General features: G+C 43.8%; 1 protein-coding gene across 1 annotated transcript in view; it reads left to right on the top strand.

Annotated features, from left to right (window-relative positions):
- The window catches only part of hnrnpul1 (heterogeneous nuclear ribonucleoprotein U-like 1), a 39,643-nt gene that overhangs the window by 16,450 nt on the left and 5,234 nt on the right, over window positions 1-17,959 (top strand). Inside the window, exons 8-15 of the mRNA XM_084319578.1 lie at window positions 3,174-3,286; window positions 6,392-6,658; window positions 9,060-9,182; window positions 9,701-9,829; window positions 11,279-11,447; window positions 12,335-12,628; window positions 13,087-13,247; window positions 13,342-13,563. Of these exons, the coding sequence (XP_084175704.1) occupies window positions 3,174-3,286; window positions 6,392-6,658; window positions 9,060-9,182; window positions 9,701-9,829; window positions 11,279-11,447; window positions 12,335-12,628; window positions 13,087-13,247; window positions 13,342-13,563 (1,478 nt within the window). The remainder of the gene's footprint in view (window positions 1-3,173; window positions 3,287-6,391; window positions 6,659-9,059; window positions 9,183-9,700; window positions 9,830-11,278; window positions 11,448-12,334; window positions 12,629-13,086; window positions 13,248-13,341; window positions 13,564-17,959) is intronic.

The raw sequence follows: 17,959 nt of genomic DNA, 5'->3' as shown, positions 1-17,959 counted from the left end.
AGAGCGACGAACTGGGAGACCCATGTAAATAGGTGTTTTAATAGACCATAAACTCTGCTGCAAAGCCCATATAAAATATTTGTGTTCAAAGTTGGCGGGAAGTATTGGTATACTGGGCAAGACTAGATATATCCTGAATCAGAAAACTATATACATTATATTGCACACTCATTGTACCATATCTTATCATATTGTGTTGAAACTTGGGGAAATACGTATAAAAGCAACTTACAAAAAGATATGCACACTTTCACTACCACACTATAGAAGGTTAACCTTTCACTACTACACTATAGAACAGACCTGGGCATTGTACGGCCCGGTCGCCTATTGCTTAATAACAGGCCAGTAGTGCTGCTTTTGCTTCCGCGTTTTCCCTGATTGGCTGCGCCATGCCCCGCGGCAGGCGCGGCAACCGCAGAGCAGAGCAAGCGGAGCGGCAGAGCGAGCGGAGCGGCAGAGCGCGAGCGGAATTATGTAACCGCCCTAGTAATCCGCCATGATTTTCATTCGGCGCTTCAGCTCACCTGGCAGAGCAGCGGTCCTGCGGTCCGTTGTTGACTAGTTCGAATCCCATCAAATTTTTTTTTTAACATGATTTTTTTTTAACATGTATTCTTTCGCCGGTTAATGTTAGGCAAGGTTAAGGTTAGAACGGTTAAGTTTAGGCGCTGTTAAGGAGCTGGTTAAGGTTAGAGTTTGTCTTAGAGAATGGCAATATTCTTTCTATGGTTAAGGTTAGGCATGGTTATGGTTAAGGTTAGGCATTGTTTCGGAGTTGGTTAAGGTTAGAACGGTTAAGTTTAGGCGCTGTTAAGGAGCTGGTTAAGGTTAGAGTTTATCTTAGAGACAGCCTATTTCCGCACTGCCGCTCTCCCGCGTTGCCGCGGTCACATGGTCAAATTGTCACATTCTTGCACTACTGGCCTGTTAAAAAGCAACATGCGGCCCGGTCTAAAAAAAAAAAAAAAAAAAATTACTTTTTTATTTTCATGTCAACGTAATATATGACAATAATACGCGTAGGAGACATGCTCAGAAGATGTTGGTTCTCTTTGGATCCACCTACATATGTGAACAGACATTCTCAGTCATGACGTTTACCAAGTCCAGGTACAGATCCTCTCTCACTGATGAACATCTGGCAGCTGTGCTTCGCATCTCCACCTCAGACATGCAACCTGACTTTGATGGACTTGTTAAAGCTCAACAGAGACTGGATTTCTCACTGAATGAAAAAAAAAAAAGGAACTGAAGAACACTAAAATGTGGAAATATAACAAGTGAAATGGGACACTTGATATTTTTTTTCTTTTTTTTGCACAGTTCTGAAAACATTAAATGTTTAATATAGGCATGTAAAGTAAAAAAGGCTACAAAACTGGGACACTTTTCTTTACACAGTTCAGTGACATGTCTTGTTTATTTTTGCTATAAGATGATGTGATGTCTTTAGAAAGCTAAGAAAATCCTTGTTTCAATAGTATATGAAACTCAAAATGCCCTTTGTTATTAATGTTTCACATTTTGTTTATCATTTTGGAAATAAATTCTATTTGAATAAATGATATTTTTGAAAGCTAACCTCACCTTTTAATTGCCAAATAATAACATACACTCTTACCAGGGGTCAAAACAATGCCATTTACTGCTTTTTATATAGAAATAAAATGTATATTATGCATAATTGAGTTTGGAATTTTGGCCCGGCCCCCCAACATATTTTCAGTTGCTCATTCGGCCCCCTGGGAAAAATAATTGCCCACCCCTGCTATAGAAGGTTAACCTTTCACTACCACACCACAGAAGGTTAACCCTTTCACTACCACACTATAGAAGGTTAACCTTTCACTACATAAGGTTAACCCTTTCACTACCACACTATAGAAGGTTAACCCTTTTACTACCACACTACAGGTTTCACTACCACACTATAGGTTAACCTTTCACTATCAGACTACATAAGGTTAATCCTTTCACTACCAAACTATAGGTTAACCTTTTACTACAGAAGGTTAACCTTTCACTACCACACTACAGAAGGTTAACCTTTCACTACCACACACTACAGAAGGTTAACCTTTCACTAGCACACTGTAGGTTAACCTTTCACTACCACACTACAGTAAGGCTGAGCCCGAACGTTCCATACGGATAGTACATCATGGTAGATATTTAGATCACACAAATAGTCTGTTTGTAAAGAGTCAAACATTAAAATTCATGGACTTACCGGTAATCAAATTCAAATCTGCACAAATTATGTTTCTGGCAATAAAAAACGAATTACCAAGCAACATTCAAAAAAACGTTCATGGCTAGAGAGTGTTTATCATTTTAGAGGGACATTGGCTTTAAAACAACCTATTGTACGTACAACTCTTAAAAGCATGTGCATTGCAGTTTGTGGGGTATCACTCTGGAATGGTCTGGATGTGAGTATAAAATTAAGCAATAATATCAACCAATTTAAAGGCAGCTATAAACGAGCACTTATGGACAAATATAAGAGGAGCTTGAGCAGTAATGTGTTCGAGAAAAAATAAAACAATCTAATCAAAATCAATGACTACTTTATATCCCTGAAGGCTGTTGGAATGTAGAGCTATTTGTGGCGGCCGTGTAGCGCAGCGGACTAAGCATCTGTCTACCACCGCAGAGACACTGGCATCGAATCCATCAGTCATCGGTGCCTCCGGCTTGGCCGGTCGTCATACTGACACGAGTCAGCGGGAGGGAAGCCGGTGGGTGGTAATCTAGTTGTTGTAAACAGCTACTCCTACATGTCGGTCAGGGCGCCTGCACAGCGAGGAAGGGATCTGGGTGAGGTAGTGTGCGCTCCCACGCGTTACACTCACCCAATGAGAGTCCTCGCTGCCAGGTGAAAAGAGGCTGCTGGCTGTCTCCTATGTATCGGAGGAAGCATGTGATACACTTCAGGGCTCCCTAGACCGGCAAGTAGGGGGGAAATGCGCACAACGACCAGGAAGGGCAGGGGGAATTGGCATAGTGGCTAAATTGGGATGGGAGGAAAATAGAAGAAAAATAGGAGGAGAAAAAGTGGATTAAAAAAAAATAAGGAATGTAGAGCTATTTAACACTTATTTGAACCAGAAAAACACCACTTACAGCATCTTTAATGAAGAGAATGATGATGTTCTGCTGTGTTTCAGGCGAGGAGCCCTTCTCCTTTGGATACGGTGGAACGGCAAAGAAATCCTCCGACTGCAAATTTTCCGATTACGGGGAGAAGTTCGGCGAAAACGATGTCATCGGCTGTTACGTCGTAAGTAGGATTTGGAGGGACGTCTTTAACCCTTTCACTACCACACTACAGAAGGTTAACCTTTCACTACCACACTAGTTAACCTTTCACTACCACACTACAGACTGTTAACCTTCTGTAGTGTGGTAGTGAAAGGTTAACCTTCTCTAGTGTTGTAGTGAAAGGGTTAACCTGTAGTGAAAGGTTAACCTTCTGTAGTGAAAGGTTAACCTGTAGTGAAAGGTTAACCTTCTGTAGTGAAAGGTTAACCTGCTGTAGTGTGGTAGTGAAAGGTTAACCTTCTGTAGTGTAAGGCTGTCCCCGAACCCTGTTTTTAGGGTTTGAACGTTCGCCAGGGTTTATCGAACGAAAGTTTGAACGTTCGTTTTTTTTAAATTTTTTAATTAAAATTCTTTAAAAAATTTTAAATTTTTTTTTTAATAATATATATATTTTTTTGTATTGTATTATAGATCCTATGGAGGGTGGCGTTGCATAGTCTATTGGTGAAAAACATGTTGTTTACAGTGGTGGCTGTTCATGTAAACATGTAATTAAACAAAGCACTCAGAAGAAAATAAACAAGCTACTGCATCAAAGTTACTACTTATGATAAACAATAGCCCTTGCACACCGCAGTCACGTAAGGGGCTAGATAAACAAAGGCATTCGTTTTGTGGCATTAACGTTATATAGTTAGTGTTACACGTTCAATAACATCAGCATATTATTTACCCAAACATAGCAAGTATCAAGCACTCGTCCTCAGAGTCTGGCTATTCCCATCATGTCACTGCCATTGGCTCCGCGCCACGCTCTCACCGGCCGTCTTACCCCACGGATGCGCGCCCGTCCTGGGCATCGGTCAACCATGGTGCCCCCACCTAAGTGGGAGCACCATGCGCCCCAGCCGTCCCCTTGGGCTTCCGTTGCTCATAAGAGCCCTGAGTTGTACCCATTCTGCAGTCTGTTAATAAAGTTTTCAATCGGACACATGTATAGAAAGGCTTTGTTTTCTTAGAACATTCGTTGCAGTAAAATCTTTATGACTCGTTTGGTCACCCTCATCTACGTTCTCGGCGGGGAGCTAACGTATTAGCTACGGTAAGTCTGTTGTGCTTCTCGCATTGCCGGAAGTAAACGACTAATAAACGCTTGCCGATTGGTGGTAACGGCAGAGGCGGGTGCAAGCGGTGTGACGTAATTGGCAGAATCGCCTGTCAATCAAAATTGTTCTATTGCATTGGTTGAGACAATAGTATCCAGCTACAGCCCGGCACTGCCGGCAGACCATACTGGTTGAGCCGAGCGCCGCCTCTTCACATCGCTTCAACCCTGTGCGTCTCCTTTATTTTTTTTTCACCGAACGTTCGAACCCATTAATTAATGTCCGAATGTCAGCGTAACGAACGAACGTTTGAACGTTCGGGCTCAGCCTTACTGTAGTGTGGTAGTGAAAGGTTAACCTACAGTGTGCTAGTGAAAGGTTAACCTTCTGTAGTGTGTGGTAGTGAAAGGTTAACCTTCTGTAGTGTGGTAGTGAAAGGTTAACCTTCTGTAGTGAAAGGTTAACCTATAGTTTGTAGGGGTGGGACAATACATCGATCCAGATCGATCTATTATCAATAATCAAATAGGATCGATGCCACGTAAAAAGATCGATTCATATTGCGATACTCTTATTTTGAAAATCCGGCGACGGCGACGTCATCGCCCCGCGCCCAGTGTTGTGAAACTCAAACTCCGTTTAACATCAACAGCTGCCAGTAGCGTCTAGAGCGTCACTACTAGAGCAAGACTAGTGTGCCTATTCTGTGACCCAAAACATGTCCCTGCTGTTTTATTCCACAACGGGTCCAATGCATCTAACCTGCTTTGCAATCCTCGTCACTCCATTATGCCCACGTCGCGTTAAAGATCGAAGATAACGTTACTTTAGCGTGAGCTAACAAGCTAACCCAGAGCCATAGGCAGAGAGAAGTGGGGACTGGGAGGGTGCATTCTCGGGGATAGCCCCACTAACAGGATCTGGCCGGTACTGCACCTTGGGACTCCCAATATGCTTTTCCAGCCAAAATACAGCTCTGTGACAGTGAATAGGATATTAATATCGAGAGAAAAAAGAAATGAACCAAAAACAGTGAACAGGAGGTCTATTTGTATTAAAAACAATAGATTGTTTTTCATTTAAATGTCTGGAAGAGCTCAAAAATAAAAATGTCATGATATTTCCATTGCCTTTTTTGTTTGTTGATTTAAATGTTACTGATTGTATTAAATGGGCACATAATATCGTCTCATATCGATCGCAGGCACCTGAATCGAATCGTATCGTGGCAGACTGTGTGATATCGGATAATATCGTATCGTTGTCCAAACAATCGATATCGTATCGTGATTAAACTGGTGATTCCCACCCCTAATAGTTTGGTAGTGAAAGGATTAACCTTATGTAGTCTGATAGTGAAAGGTTAACCTATAGTGTGGTAGTGAAACCTGTAGTGTGGTAGTAAAAGGGTTAACCTTCTATAGTGTGGTAGTGAAAGGGTTAACCTTATGTAGTGAAAGGTTAACCTTCTATAGTGTGGTAGTGAAAGGGTTAACCTTCTGTAGTGTGGTAGTGAAAGGTTAACCTTCTATAGTGTAGTAGTGAAAGGTTAACCTTCTATAGTGTGGTAGTGAAAGGGTTAACCTGTAGTGTGGTTGTGAAAGGGTTAAACTTCTGTAGTGTGGTAGTGAAAGGTTAACCTATTAGTGTGGTAGTGAAACCTTCTGTAGTGTGGTAGTGAAAGGTTAACCTTCTATAGTGTGGTAGTGAAACCTTCTGTAGTGTGGTAGTGAAAGGTTAACCTTCTATAGTGTGGTAGTGAAAGGGTTAACCTGTAGTGTGGTTGTGAAAGGGTTAAACTTCTGTAGTGTGGTAGTGAAAGGTTAACCTATTAGTGTGGTAGTGAAACCTTCTGTAGTGTGGTAGTGAAAGGTTAACCTTCTATAGTGTGGTAGTGAAACCTTCTGTAGTGTGGTAGTGAAAGGTTAACCTTCTATAGTGTGGTAGTGAAATGGTTAACACATCGCTCTGTAAGAGTATAAATTCAATGTCGTCGTGTGCCCCCCCTCTCTCTCCAGGACTTTGAGAGTGGCGAGGAGGTGGAGATGTCATTCTCCAAGAACGGAGCGTCGCTCGGCGTGGGCTTCCGCGTCACCAAGGAAGCTCTGGCGGGCCGCGCCCTCTTCCCCCACGTCTTGGTGAAGAACTGCGCCGTGGAGTTCAACTTCGGCCAGAAGCCGGAGCCCTACTTCCCCCCGCCGGAGGGCTACACATACATCCACAGCCTCAGCCTGGAGGGCAAGACCAGAGGCACCGTGGGGCCCGGGAGCAAAGCGGAGTGTGAGGTACGTCCGTCTGTCTGGGGGAAACCCACTCATGGCCACATTCTTTTTAGGTTCAGAGTTTTAAGAGTTGAAGACATTTTAGTGTAGTTTTCAGATGCGCTGAGAACCGCGATAAAGTAGCGTGTTGTCGGGAGTATTACCATATCGCCAATGTTACGATGTCCAAGATCCAAAGAAACATTTTATATTTGTATTAGTGGTGGGACTCTATTACAAATTTTAATCAAATTAATTTGAGACTTTATAGTTAATTAATCACATTTTAATCGCATATCAATATTTGATGCGAAAAGCAAAAATGTTCAATTCAAATGAATTTTGGTATACGAGTGAATCAATGAATATAAATTATATATACGTTTAACACTATGACGACCGGAGCCCCGCGGCGATTTAGGCCTCAGAGGACAGAGGATTGTAAACAAACCGATGTATTTTCTAAGAGCTTTATATATCATTTATAGTATTGCTATCTGTCCATTCTCATTGTCACTTGAGTGCATAAACCGTGCCTTCATAATGGCTTAAAGAAAATAAAAATCCATCGGTTGGTTGTCATTTTATAGCGTCGTGAATATAAGGTATATCGCGCTTTTCGTCTAGGCTTTTCTGCAGGAGGCTGCAAAAAAGGCTAAACGTTGGCGCCGTTATATCAAACGCCATTTCTGCTGTATATATACGAATGAAATAAAACAAACTGCGTAGCATCCGGACTATTACAGAGCATCTATGGATGAAATGGGGGCGGCGGGGAACGCCGATCAGTATTATTGATTAGCAATAGAGTGTGCGTTCCGTTAGCCAATGTCCATAGTCTATCACGTTAGGTTATAAAACAATGTCCAATCCAGCTGTAATTTGGGGTAATATTATCCTACCGTCAGGCCATGTGATCGCCGGCAGCATTTCCTCACCAGTCATCGGATTCTGGTAGATCGATATGCACATTGGCTAATCATAAATCCCATTATTCCACGCTGAAAAAAACGTTTGGCAAGCTGATCCAAGATGGAGGGTCTTCTTTTGGAATCAAGGATCTATGATCCGCCCACAGGACTGTAAAAGCATTTTTTTTTAATCCACATAATGATACTGCAGTGGAGCGATGGCGCCCCTAAGCGGATCTGGCCGGTACTGCATGTTTCGAAAATTAAATATGTGGAAAGATCCTGCTAGTGGATCGGGTACCTAATAAGCGTTATAAATATGGAATAAAACAATAACAACTCGTCACGAGTATACTCGTGGCTCTGGACCACAACGCATGGAATCGAAACACGTTTATATACGTGAACGGACGCCATAGTGTTAAGCAGCAAAATCCTGTATTAGCTACTACACAGACCAACAGATCAATGTAATTTTTAACAAAGTGCAGCAATTTTAGGAATAATATATACCGTACTTTTCGCACTATAAGCCGCACCTGACTATAAGCCGCAGCAGCTAAATTGAATGATGTGTACATATATAAGCCGCACTGGACTATAAGCCGCATGTGTTTTAATGTTTAATTACCATAATGTAAGGAGTGGAGCCTGCGGCTTAATTTGACTCGACACGGGAAACCTCACCCGGCCCGGACACGGAAAGGATTGACAGATTGATTGCTCTTTCTCGATTCTGTGGTGCCGTTCTTATATTGAGCTTTAAGTTCCCACCTCTACAGAGAATGACTCCCACCTCTACAGAGAATGACTCCCATTGGGACACAATACTGTCAGACAAATAACAAGAATTAACTCATTTACAAGTTGTATTAAGTTTAGCAAATAAGGGAACAGATAAATAACATTTCAATGCAGTAAAAAAAAGCAATATTTCGATTTTCGGGTTTTGTCCACATATAAGCCGCACCGTTATATAAGCCGCAGGGTCGAAAAATGGGGGGAAAAGCCGCGGCTTATAGTCCGAAAAGTACGGTATATAGCGCAAAGGACCTTTTGTAAACTCAAGAACTTTCGAGGTAAAAGTTAAACGCAGTACTTTCAAGTACATTCCAGAACAATTGACCATTTTTCTTTCTTGATCCTCCAACCACGAGGGAAGCACCAGTTATGATTGGTTGATCAAGAAAAGAGGGCGGGGGATTTGAGACGGGTCAATTCGGTAACGGGAGTCGATATTGGCGGTGCATCCCTGGGGCTTTCCCCAGGGCTTTCAAACAAGGTAGTCGCAATTAGGGGGTGGTCTGGAGGGGGGCAGTTTCCCCCGTCCACGAGGCAAAAAGAAGGCATTTGCTGTAATTTCCTGCTACTTAAAAACATAATTTAAATAAAATGGCAAATACAAGGGTGTACTTATTCAAGTACAGTGTATACGGTGCCCCTATAGCCTATACCATTGTTTAGGGAAAGCCCTGGTCCCTGTTTTGACTGTTCTCTCTGGTACCGTGTCTCAGATCCTGATGATGGTCGGCCTGCCTGCCTGTGGGAAGACCACCTGGGCCCAAAAGCATTCGGCCGGCAACCCAGACAAGAAGTACAACATCCTGGGCACCAACGCCATCATGGACAAGATGAAGGTCTGACTGATCTGAGGGAGAAACAAATCAAATAGTATCTACTGTACACTTCCTCTTGTTTTTAGCCATGTCGTGGCTGCCGGAGGCAGTCATTTGCCGGCCAGATAGTTGGTTGTTACAAAGTTGTTGGGTCAAATGGGAGATTGGCTTGAGAGGACCCCGCAGATGACCTTCCCGAATTCACACTGACTAGATATTTATACGTGGGGCGGGGGGGGGGGGGGGGGGGGGGTAATGGTGGAGCCAGGTAACCAGTTATACCGGAAGGTGGGTTTGTTTTGGAAGTGAGGGACAAAAGGCTGGTGACTGGTCAGGGGTGACGGGAAGACGGATTGATCAGGGGACCAAGGGATTGATTAAGGGAGACGGGACGTCGGTATTGGCGATAATTGGGGGAAATTGGTACTACAGTAGGTGGTGGGGCGGATGACAAATGGGAAGGAGGGGGAATAACATCACTTCTACTACAGCTACACCCCGGTGTGACTTGACCCCGACCCCCACTCTCTTGTTTGCAGGTGATGGGTCTCCGGCGGCAGAAGAACTACGCCGGGCGCTGGGACATCCTGATCCAGCAGGCCACCCAGTGTCTGAACCGGCTGATCGAGATCGCCGCCCGCAAGAGGCGTAACTACATCCTGGACCAGGTACTGCCCCCCCCGCACCTCCCGCCCGTCTACCATTCAGCTCCAATAAACGCACCTCACACTCCAGTAATGTGCCCTGATGATCACTCTCTCTAATGGATTATTTATTTATCTTTCAGGGGGCTCTATGTATGATAGAGTAGAAGAAGCATTGGTCAGCCTCTTTTTGTCACTCGCTTTTGTCATGTATTGTAAAATGAACCGAAATGATCTAATGGCTCTCATTAAGTGACAGAATCCTTTTTCCATGTTGTCATTCCTCAGTATATCTATATTTTTTGCACTCTTCTATTCTTGTCATGATACAGTATTGTTTTTGTCTTGTGAACTTTCAACAATGTACAAGTAAACCATGACAATGTAAAGATGTTGAGAAACAAGTAAGCTCTTCCTGGTGAGTAACAAACACCTTCTGTTGCTATGGTAATCTTTAACGAGTCAGACTTGATAACCTCTCTTATCTTCTTAAGCTATATTTAACAAGTTAGATACATGGAACTGTTGAGTGTTTTTAAAATAAATTGACCCCAAAGGTAAGTGGAAAAACTAACCACTTTCAGCTTTCCAGGGCATTGCGTGGAGCGCGGCGGGAAAGGTAGGTGAGTCTTAGCGGTGGGCTTGTCGTTGGAACGCGTGAGTATCCAAGGTGGGTTCTCTTTGTCTGTTGTTGTCCTCCAATGGCACAGGAGCTCGTAGGAAGATCAGGTAGGTGGAGGTAAGTCGGGGGAACCCTATCAGAGCAGGCAAGACTTGTTGTTTTTTTGGTTCGAAGCCGAGCCAGTTATACCGATCAGGTGTTTAATCACGATCAAGGCTCTGTGATTTCCATTGCTAATGAAGCGGAGCGTGTGGGGAACTGAGACAGGTACAGGTATCAAGATGACCTTCTGATAGCGACTGATTTGAGATTATTTTTGTTGTTGTTGTTGATGATGTGATGTCTTTTGTTTGTTTGTTTGTTTTATGAAGATGATGTTGTGTGTGTATGTTTGCATTACGAGACAGTGAAACTAATGACGACCAAATTGTTCTAACGCATCGGAACATGACTCGACGTAGTTCTAACTCAACACATCTACTGTACAGCACTGTTTTTGTTTTATTTTGTTCCTCTGCTAAGATTCCTTCACAATTCACTGCTTGGTTTGTAATATAACGTAGGGATACGTGTCCGACAGACAGCTCAGCTTCTCGATGTGTGCAGGGGGGGTTCCTCTGTTTGTACCTTGTTGATGTTTGGGTCACGGGAAGACGCAGATGCGCTGAGCGCCCAGGTGAGTTCTGTGGAGTGACGAGAGGCCAGTAATTAAACAAACATAGACTGACAACCAAGCCAAACCTCTCTCACTTGATTATTGCAGGGTTCCAGCTTCCTTCCAGTGGAAAGCCATAACAACAAGTAAACAATAACAAACAAGCCTTCTACCTCTTTCTTGTCACCATTGCTAGACAAATGTATATGGATCAGCCCAGAGACGAAAAATGCGTCCTTTTGAAGGTTTTCAACGCAAGGCTATTGTAATTTGTCCCACGGACGAGGATTTTAAAGAACGAACATTAAAGCAAACTGATGAGCAGGGGAAGGATGTGCCCGATCATGCTGTTTTAGAAATGAAAGGTAGGAACGCTGTGGATAACAATCAACCAAAAAAAAAGAGAAAAAAAAAACACCAGAAAGCTCTTTACTTTTTCTGTTTTTTTTTCTTTCTGTTTTTTTTTTATTTTTTATATATATATCTTGAATCAAACTTGGAAGATGCCCCCCCCCCCACCCCCTCCCCTCATCATAGCCTCTGGCCAGAATTTTTATTTCTTTTATTTATCTTTTTACTTTTTTTAAACGTCCACCTGAATTTTGATTCCTCCTTTTATTTATTTTTTTGCCCTCTTATCTTTCACTTGCCATACGATTTCCTCCTTTTTATTGCACTGCAAACTGAGACTTTGGCCTGTGAGTTGAGGCTATGTTAATGAACCAACAATTGCACAATTTGGCTTCCTCGAAAACGGATGTTTCCCCAAACCTGTTACGGGTAGTGGCTCGCTGTACTCTATTTGTAACAACATTACGTCATCATCATCAGCCCTCGGTTTGCAGTGCACTTTCCTCTGTCCCCAATCTCCTAGTCGCCCCTATGTACTCTCCCCCGTACTGAAGTCTCCTCCCTCCTCCTCTCCTGTGTTTGCTTGAGCAAATGCTATCTCCATGTTCTGGAGGTAACGTTTGTTCCATCCCCTGCCAAACACATGTCATCTCCCTTCATCTGCCCTGCCCTTTAGTTGTACATTCTCTGATGCTTTTGCGTTTCCCCTGCGCGGCACTAACTGTGTTCCTCTTGTCTCCCGGTGGTGTGTGGCTGTTCTGGTCTTCACTACAACCCCCCCTCCCCGTCCCCCCTTATTTTCTCTCTCTCTCTCTCTCGCTCTCCATCCTTCTTTCTTTGGATGGGCTGTCTTCCTTTTCCTGTCGGGGTCGCCCTCCTCCTCTCTTGTCGCTCCTTCAAGCCAACTTCACGCTCCCCGAGGGCAGTGACTTCCTGGAGGACGTGACGTTCGTGGAGCTGCAGCGCGACGACGCGGACAAGCTGGTGAAGCAGTACAATGAGGAGGGCCGCAAGGCCGGGCCGCCCCGCTTCGACTACCGGCAGGGCGGCTTCCGGGGGCGCGGCGCCACCACCCAGCGCTTCGGAGACAACCGCGATGGAGCGCGGGGCGGCAGTGGTGGTGGTGGTGGTGGTGGTGGAGGCGGGGGCAGCGGCAGCGGCGGGGGCTACCAGAACCGCGGTGGGAACGGAGGAGGTGAGGAGGGTTTAGAGGGGAGGAGTTACTTAAGTGGGGTTTTTCTGTTTAAATAAGCTCTACGTTCCAACAGCCATCACTGATATAGAGGGTCTGGTCCGTAACATGGGTCTCCCAGTCCCTCCGCTCTGCAGTAAACAGGAAATACATGTTCTGTTTTCCCGTTCCCACTTTATCCAATCGGGAGAGGGAACCCTGGATATTTGTAGTTATTTCAAGAAATCTCACTAAGCCAAATTTGCTTACTGCACTGGTAGATTATTTTACTTGTTTCAAGGACACATTTACTTAAAACTCACTTTATTTATTTGTATTTTTCTTATTATTGCTGACCACATTTTGCAGTGTGGAGTTCTCTCTCCTGATTGGATGAAGTGGGAAGGGCTATTTGGATGAAGTGGGAAGGGCTATTGTTTTAACACGCACCTTTTTAAACCGTCATCTTGGTTACTTCCCAGGCTACAACAATCGTGGCAACAACCAGAACCGTTGGGGCAGCAGCTACCGTGACAGTGGCTCAAACGGACGCGGTACCTACAATCGCAACCAGCAGTCGGGGGGAAGCTACAGCCGCCCAGCCGCCACCGCCACGCCTTACAACAAGGGAGCATACAACCAGGTACCGTTGTCACCCGGACGCGTGTCGTTATGGTTACCGTTTTCCGATTGAACTTTTGAATCTTAAAAATCGTACTTGTTGTTTCACCTTTCAGAGCTACAGTCCAGGCTATAACCAAGCATACAATCAGGGCGGCAACTACAACCAGAGTTACTACGGCAACTACAGCCAGTACCCAGGATACAGCCAGACGCCGGCCACGACTGGACAGACGTACCCCCAGCAACAGCAGCAGCAGCAGACACAGCAGCAGCAGCAACAGCAGCAGCAGCAGCAACAGCAGCAGCAACAGACGTACAACCAGCAGTACCAGCAGGTAATGAACGGCAGTGGTTTCAGGGTTCATCCTTTAGGTCAGTGTTTCTCAACTGGTGGGACGCGACCCAAAAGTGGGTCGCGGGGCCATTTTGAGTGGGTTGCGGATGTGTGGAAAAAAAGGTTTAAAAAATATATATATTTTGCACTACCTATCTTTGTGAAAGTGGCTTCTCAGCTCTGGTTCAGCTGAAGACAAAGCGGAGGAACAGATTGGACATTGAGCATGACCTCAGAGTTGCTTTGTCTACCATCACCCCAGACTTTTAAGACTTTAAGAGCAAACAACATCCCCAGTTATCCCATTAGTTCCCTGGGATGTTAAGCTAAGAAGTCTGCTAAGAAGGATAGTTATTTATTATTATTATTTTATTTCATTGGGTTTTTAGCCCTAGTTGCACTTTTGTTGCAACCCCAGTTATCCCATTAGTTCCCCCAAACTTAGGTCTGTTATGTTAATACTTTAATCGCCGGAAACGCCGAAACTCATCATTGCCCGCCATGCTCATTCTGCCGAAGACGCCGTAACACGTCTTTGATATCAATCGAAATCATATTTCTCCTCCGGGGACCTGAGATATACTGCTGAGCTCCACTCAACTCTCTTAACGGTTCAAGAGCGCCATCTGGTGGCAGATCGCCCAACAGGAAGTGACGCGCCAAACAGGAAGTGCTCACCCATATTTCGTCCGGGCACTCGCGATCGTTAGCAGGACTCCATCTCGACACACTGGATAATCAATCGCTCGCCCTAACTCAATAAACAACGTTATTTGGACGTATATAGTATTATACAACCTGGAAATGGTTCATCTAGATCAACATCCCATAATAGAAAACTGTCTACTCCAAGCTGATCGCCCAACGGCCCGAGGAGACTGGGGTAAGTTTCAGCGTTTATTATTACCGTGTTCGATATAAACTGCTCTGATGATCATATGACCCACACTAGATGAATGATGTAACGTTGCCCACGGAATTATAAACGACCCCCCGCCCATCCGGTCAACATCAGATCATACGTAGTAACTTCTAGAAGTACCTCCAGTTGACATTTTTTATCTGGCACCGATCGCTACCAAACTGTATTTGATCATCAATGCATTTGGGGCTATACATAAAGTTCTGGAGAAAGCTGCAGAAAACGATAAAAACATACTTATACTTTAGACCGTATTTTAGTATGAATATGTGAATGAAAAAGTATAACGTTGCTACACCCTGAACAATAGATATAGGACATTGAATGGGCCATAATAATGTCAATTGAGCAATACAATTTAAAAAGTTATAGCCCTGCAAAGAAGGGGAACTTCTCCATAGACAAATAGAGCTGGCTAGGGATGGTAAATTATGAATTTAACCATGGCGATCAAAGTGTTAAGCTAAGAAATCTGCTAAGAAGCATATTATTTATTTTTATTTTATTTCATTGGGTTTTTAGCCCTAGTTGCACTTTTGTTGCAACCCCAGTTATCCCATTAGTTCCCCCAAACGTAAGTCTGTTATGTTAAGCTAAGAAGTCTGCTAAGAAGCATAATTATTTTTTATTATTATTATTTAATTTCATTGGGTTTTTGGGTCGCGACTTAAGGAAAATGTTGGGTCCCGAGGCTAGACCAGTTGAGAACCACTGCTTTAGGTTATATCTCTAGGGATGCACCTATAGATGGGTTTCTTGTTTATAAACTTACCGCGCTTGAGCCAATCGGCAATACCCGCTGAATCACGTGACTGAGTTACAACGGGGCTCAATGGAGGAACCATGGCCACCCCCTGACTAAAAGTATAATGGAGCTCTGGAGAAACCATGGCCACCCCCCTGACTAAAAGTATAATGGAGCTCTATGGAGAAACAGTGTAACACAGTGTCTAACGTGGACCAGAAACCAGTCTATCAGATACCCCACCTATATCACTTGTGATACAGATTAATCAGCGTCCTATGAGAAACTACTAGCCGCTGGTTTAGTTGTGATGTTTTCTACCTTCTTTGAATAATTTTCTTTTTCGGCATTCCTTACAAAGACCGCAATAATGGTCTACTGACATGTTAACTAGTCAGCTAGTAGCTACTGACATGCTAACTACGGTAGTCAGCTAGTAGCTACTGACATGCTAACTAGTCAGCTAGTAGCTACATGGATAGCTTCCTCTTCAGCGCTCTCCTACTACGTTGTTTGGTTGAGCTTAGCCCAGTGATGGACGGATGGTTTCCACTAGGGCTGGGCGATATAACTATAACGATAAATATCGCGATATATTTTTATCGATATCGAATAACTAATCCAATATTTTTTTTTTTTTGACCTGCAACATGGCAGTTTTAAAACCAGAGACAGTGGACAGCAGGGGAGGAAATTAGGCCACTTTACTCGCCAATTGCGAGTATTTTTTACGTTTGGCGAGTAATTCATGAAGAGCACTCGCCAGTCTGGCGAGTACTAGTAATTACAAAACAAAACAAAAAAATCATTCTGCAATCTGCTGATTCGCTCACTGACACAAACCGAACTCTGACTCCCCCCTTGATTCCTCCCATTTGCGCCACATAATAATCAGACCATAACCAATGAACATCATCGTTGTACAGATGCGCTCTAAGCTCCTCCAATGAACACTCGTTTTCTAGAAGATGCCGCCCATCTAGGGGAAGTGGACAGACCACTGCGCGCAGACCTACAAACTCCTGCCACCGGCAGCCGGCTTGACAACGTAGACAAACTTACAAAAACACATGAGTGGATGAAAATAATTGCATGTAGAGTCGTCGCTTTCGGATATCGGTGCGGTCTGACATGGGGGCGAACAACAGCACGCGACGCGTCTCCTTCGAGTCGGATGAGAATGACAAGTCAACCAGCATTAGCCGGCTAGCTACCTAGCATGTAACAAGCTACCATAACGCGCATTCAACATAGTGGACGACTATACTGAGCGGCTTTGCTTAAATGCAGCCGAGTGACGTTTTATTATTACCGGGTTTCCCAGCATATCACCACTCGCCCATATGCCCTTCACAACGGTGATGTTGTCATATTTGGCATTCAGAACACACCTGCTGAACCCCTAGCGTTGTCGATTCTGTTCCAATGTATTGTCATCTTACAGCACAAGTACAGTACAACCAGAATACATTTGGCATACAACCAGAGTGCAAATGTAACAAGTCAAGTTCAAGTTGTTTTATTTAGCTATTACATTACAGTGAAATGCTTGGTTCTTTCACTGCCCAACCCAGTATTGATTGATTGATTGAAAACTTTATTAACAGATTGCAGAATGGGTACAATACAGTACAGCTCAATACACACAATTGTTAAGGGGATGCAGACCAGAGAAGGACTTTAGTCTTGTTTACATCAGGGTCCCCCATTTCAGTCCTGTTTGCTTAATGCCTTGTCCACTTCCTCCACACTCCAATATGTTATGATGAATTGAAAATGGGGGACCCTGATGTAAACAAGACGAAAGTCTTTCTCTGGTCTGCATCCCCTTAACAATTGTATGTATTGAACTGTACTGTACCCATTCTGCAATCTGTTAATACACTTTTCAATCAATCAATCCCTTCAACCCTGCTCCTGTCAAACCTGCTCTTTCCATTCCCTCCATCATGTCCCCCCTTTCTGATGAATATTTCCTGCACTTAAGAGTCAGACACACATTCCTAGTAGTTGAGCTGTGATGAATGAAAACTTTATTTAACAGATTGCAGAATGGGTACAGTACAGTACGGCTCAATACATGCAATTGTTAAGGGGATGCAGACCAGAGAAAGACTTTCGTCTTGTTTACATCAGGGTCCCCCATTTTCAATTCATCATAACATATTGGAGTGTGGAGGAAGTGGACAAGGCATTAAGCAAACAGGACTGAAATGGGGGACCCTGATGTAAACAAGACTAAAGTCCTTCTCTGGTCTGCATCCCCTTAACAATTGTGTGTATTGAGCTGTACTGTATTGTACCCATTCTGCAATCTGTTAATAAACTTTTCAATCAATCAATCCCTTCAACCCTGCTCCTGTCAAACCTGCTCTTTCCATTCCCTCCATCATGTCCCCCCTTTCTGATGAATATTTCCTGCACTTAAGAGTCAGACACACATTCCTAGTAGTTGAGCTGTGATGAATGAAAACTTTATTTAACAGATTGCAGAATGGGTACAGTACAGTACGGCTCAATACATGCAATTGTTAAGGGGATGCAGACCAGAGAAAGACTTTCGTCTTGTTTACATCAGGGTCCCCCATTTTCAATTCATTTTCAATTCATCATTCAGTATAACCTAGACCAGCCCAACCCAGCATCTTTCACTGCCCAGTTCAGCCCAACCCAGTCCAGAATAGTTCCCTCTTTCATGTTAATATGTGATTTAATGATGTAATATTTTGA

The sequence above is a fragment of the Notolepis coatsorum genome (genome assembly GCF_963971535.1).
Source record: "Notolepis coatsorum genome assembly, chromosome: 1".
NCBI lineage: Eukaryota > Metazoa > Chordata > Actinopteri > Aulopiformes > Paralepididae > Notolepis > Notolepis coatsorum.
Note: the sequence above shows the minus strand (reverse complement) of the source record. Positions and strands in the feature narration are given on the sequence as shown.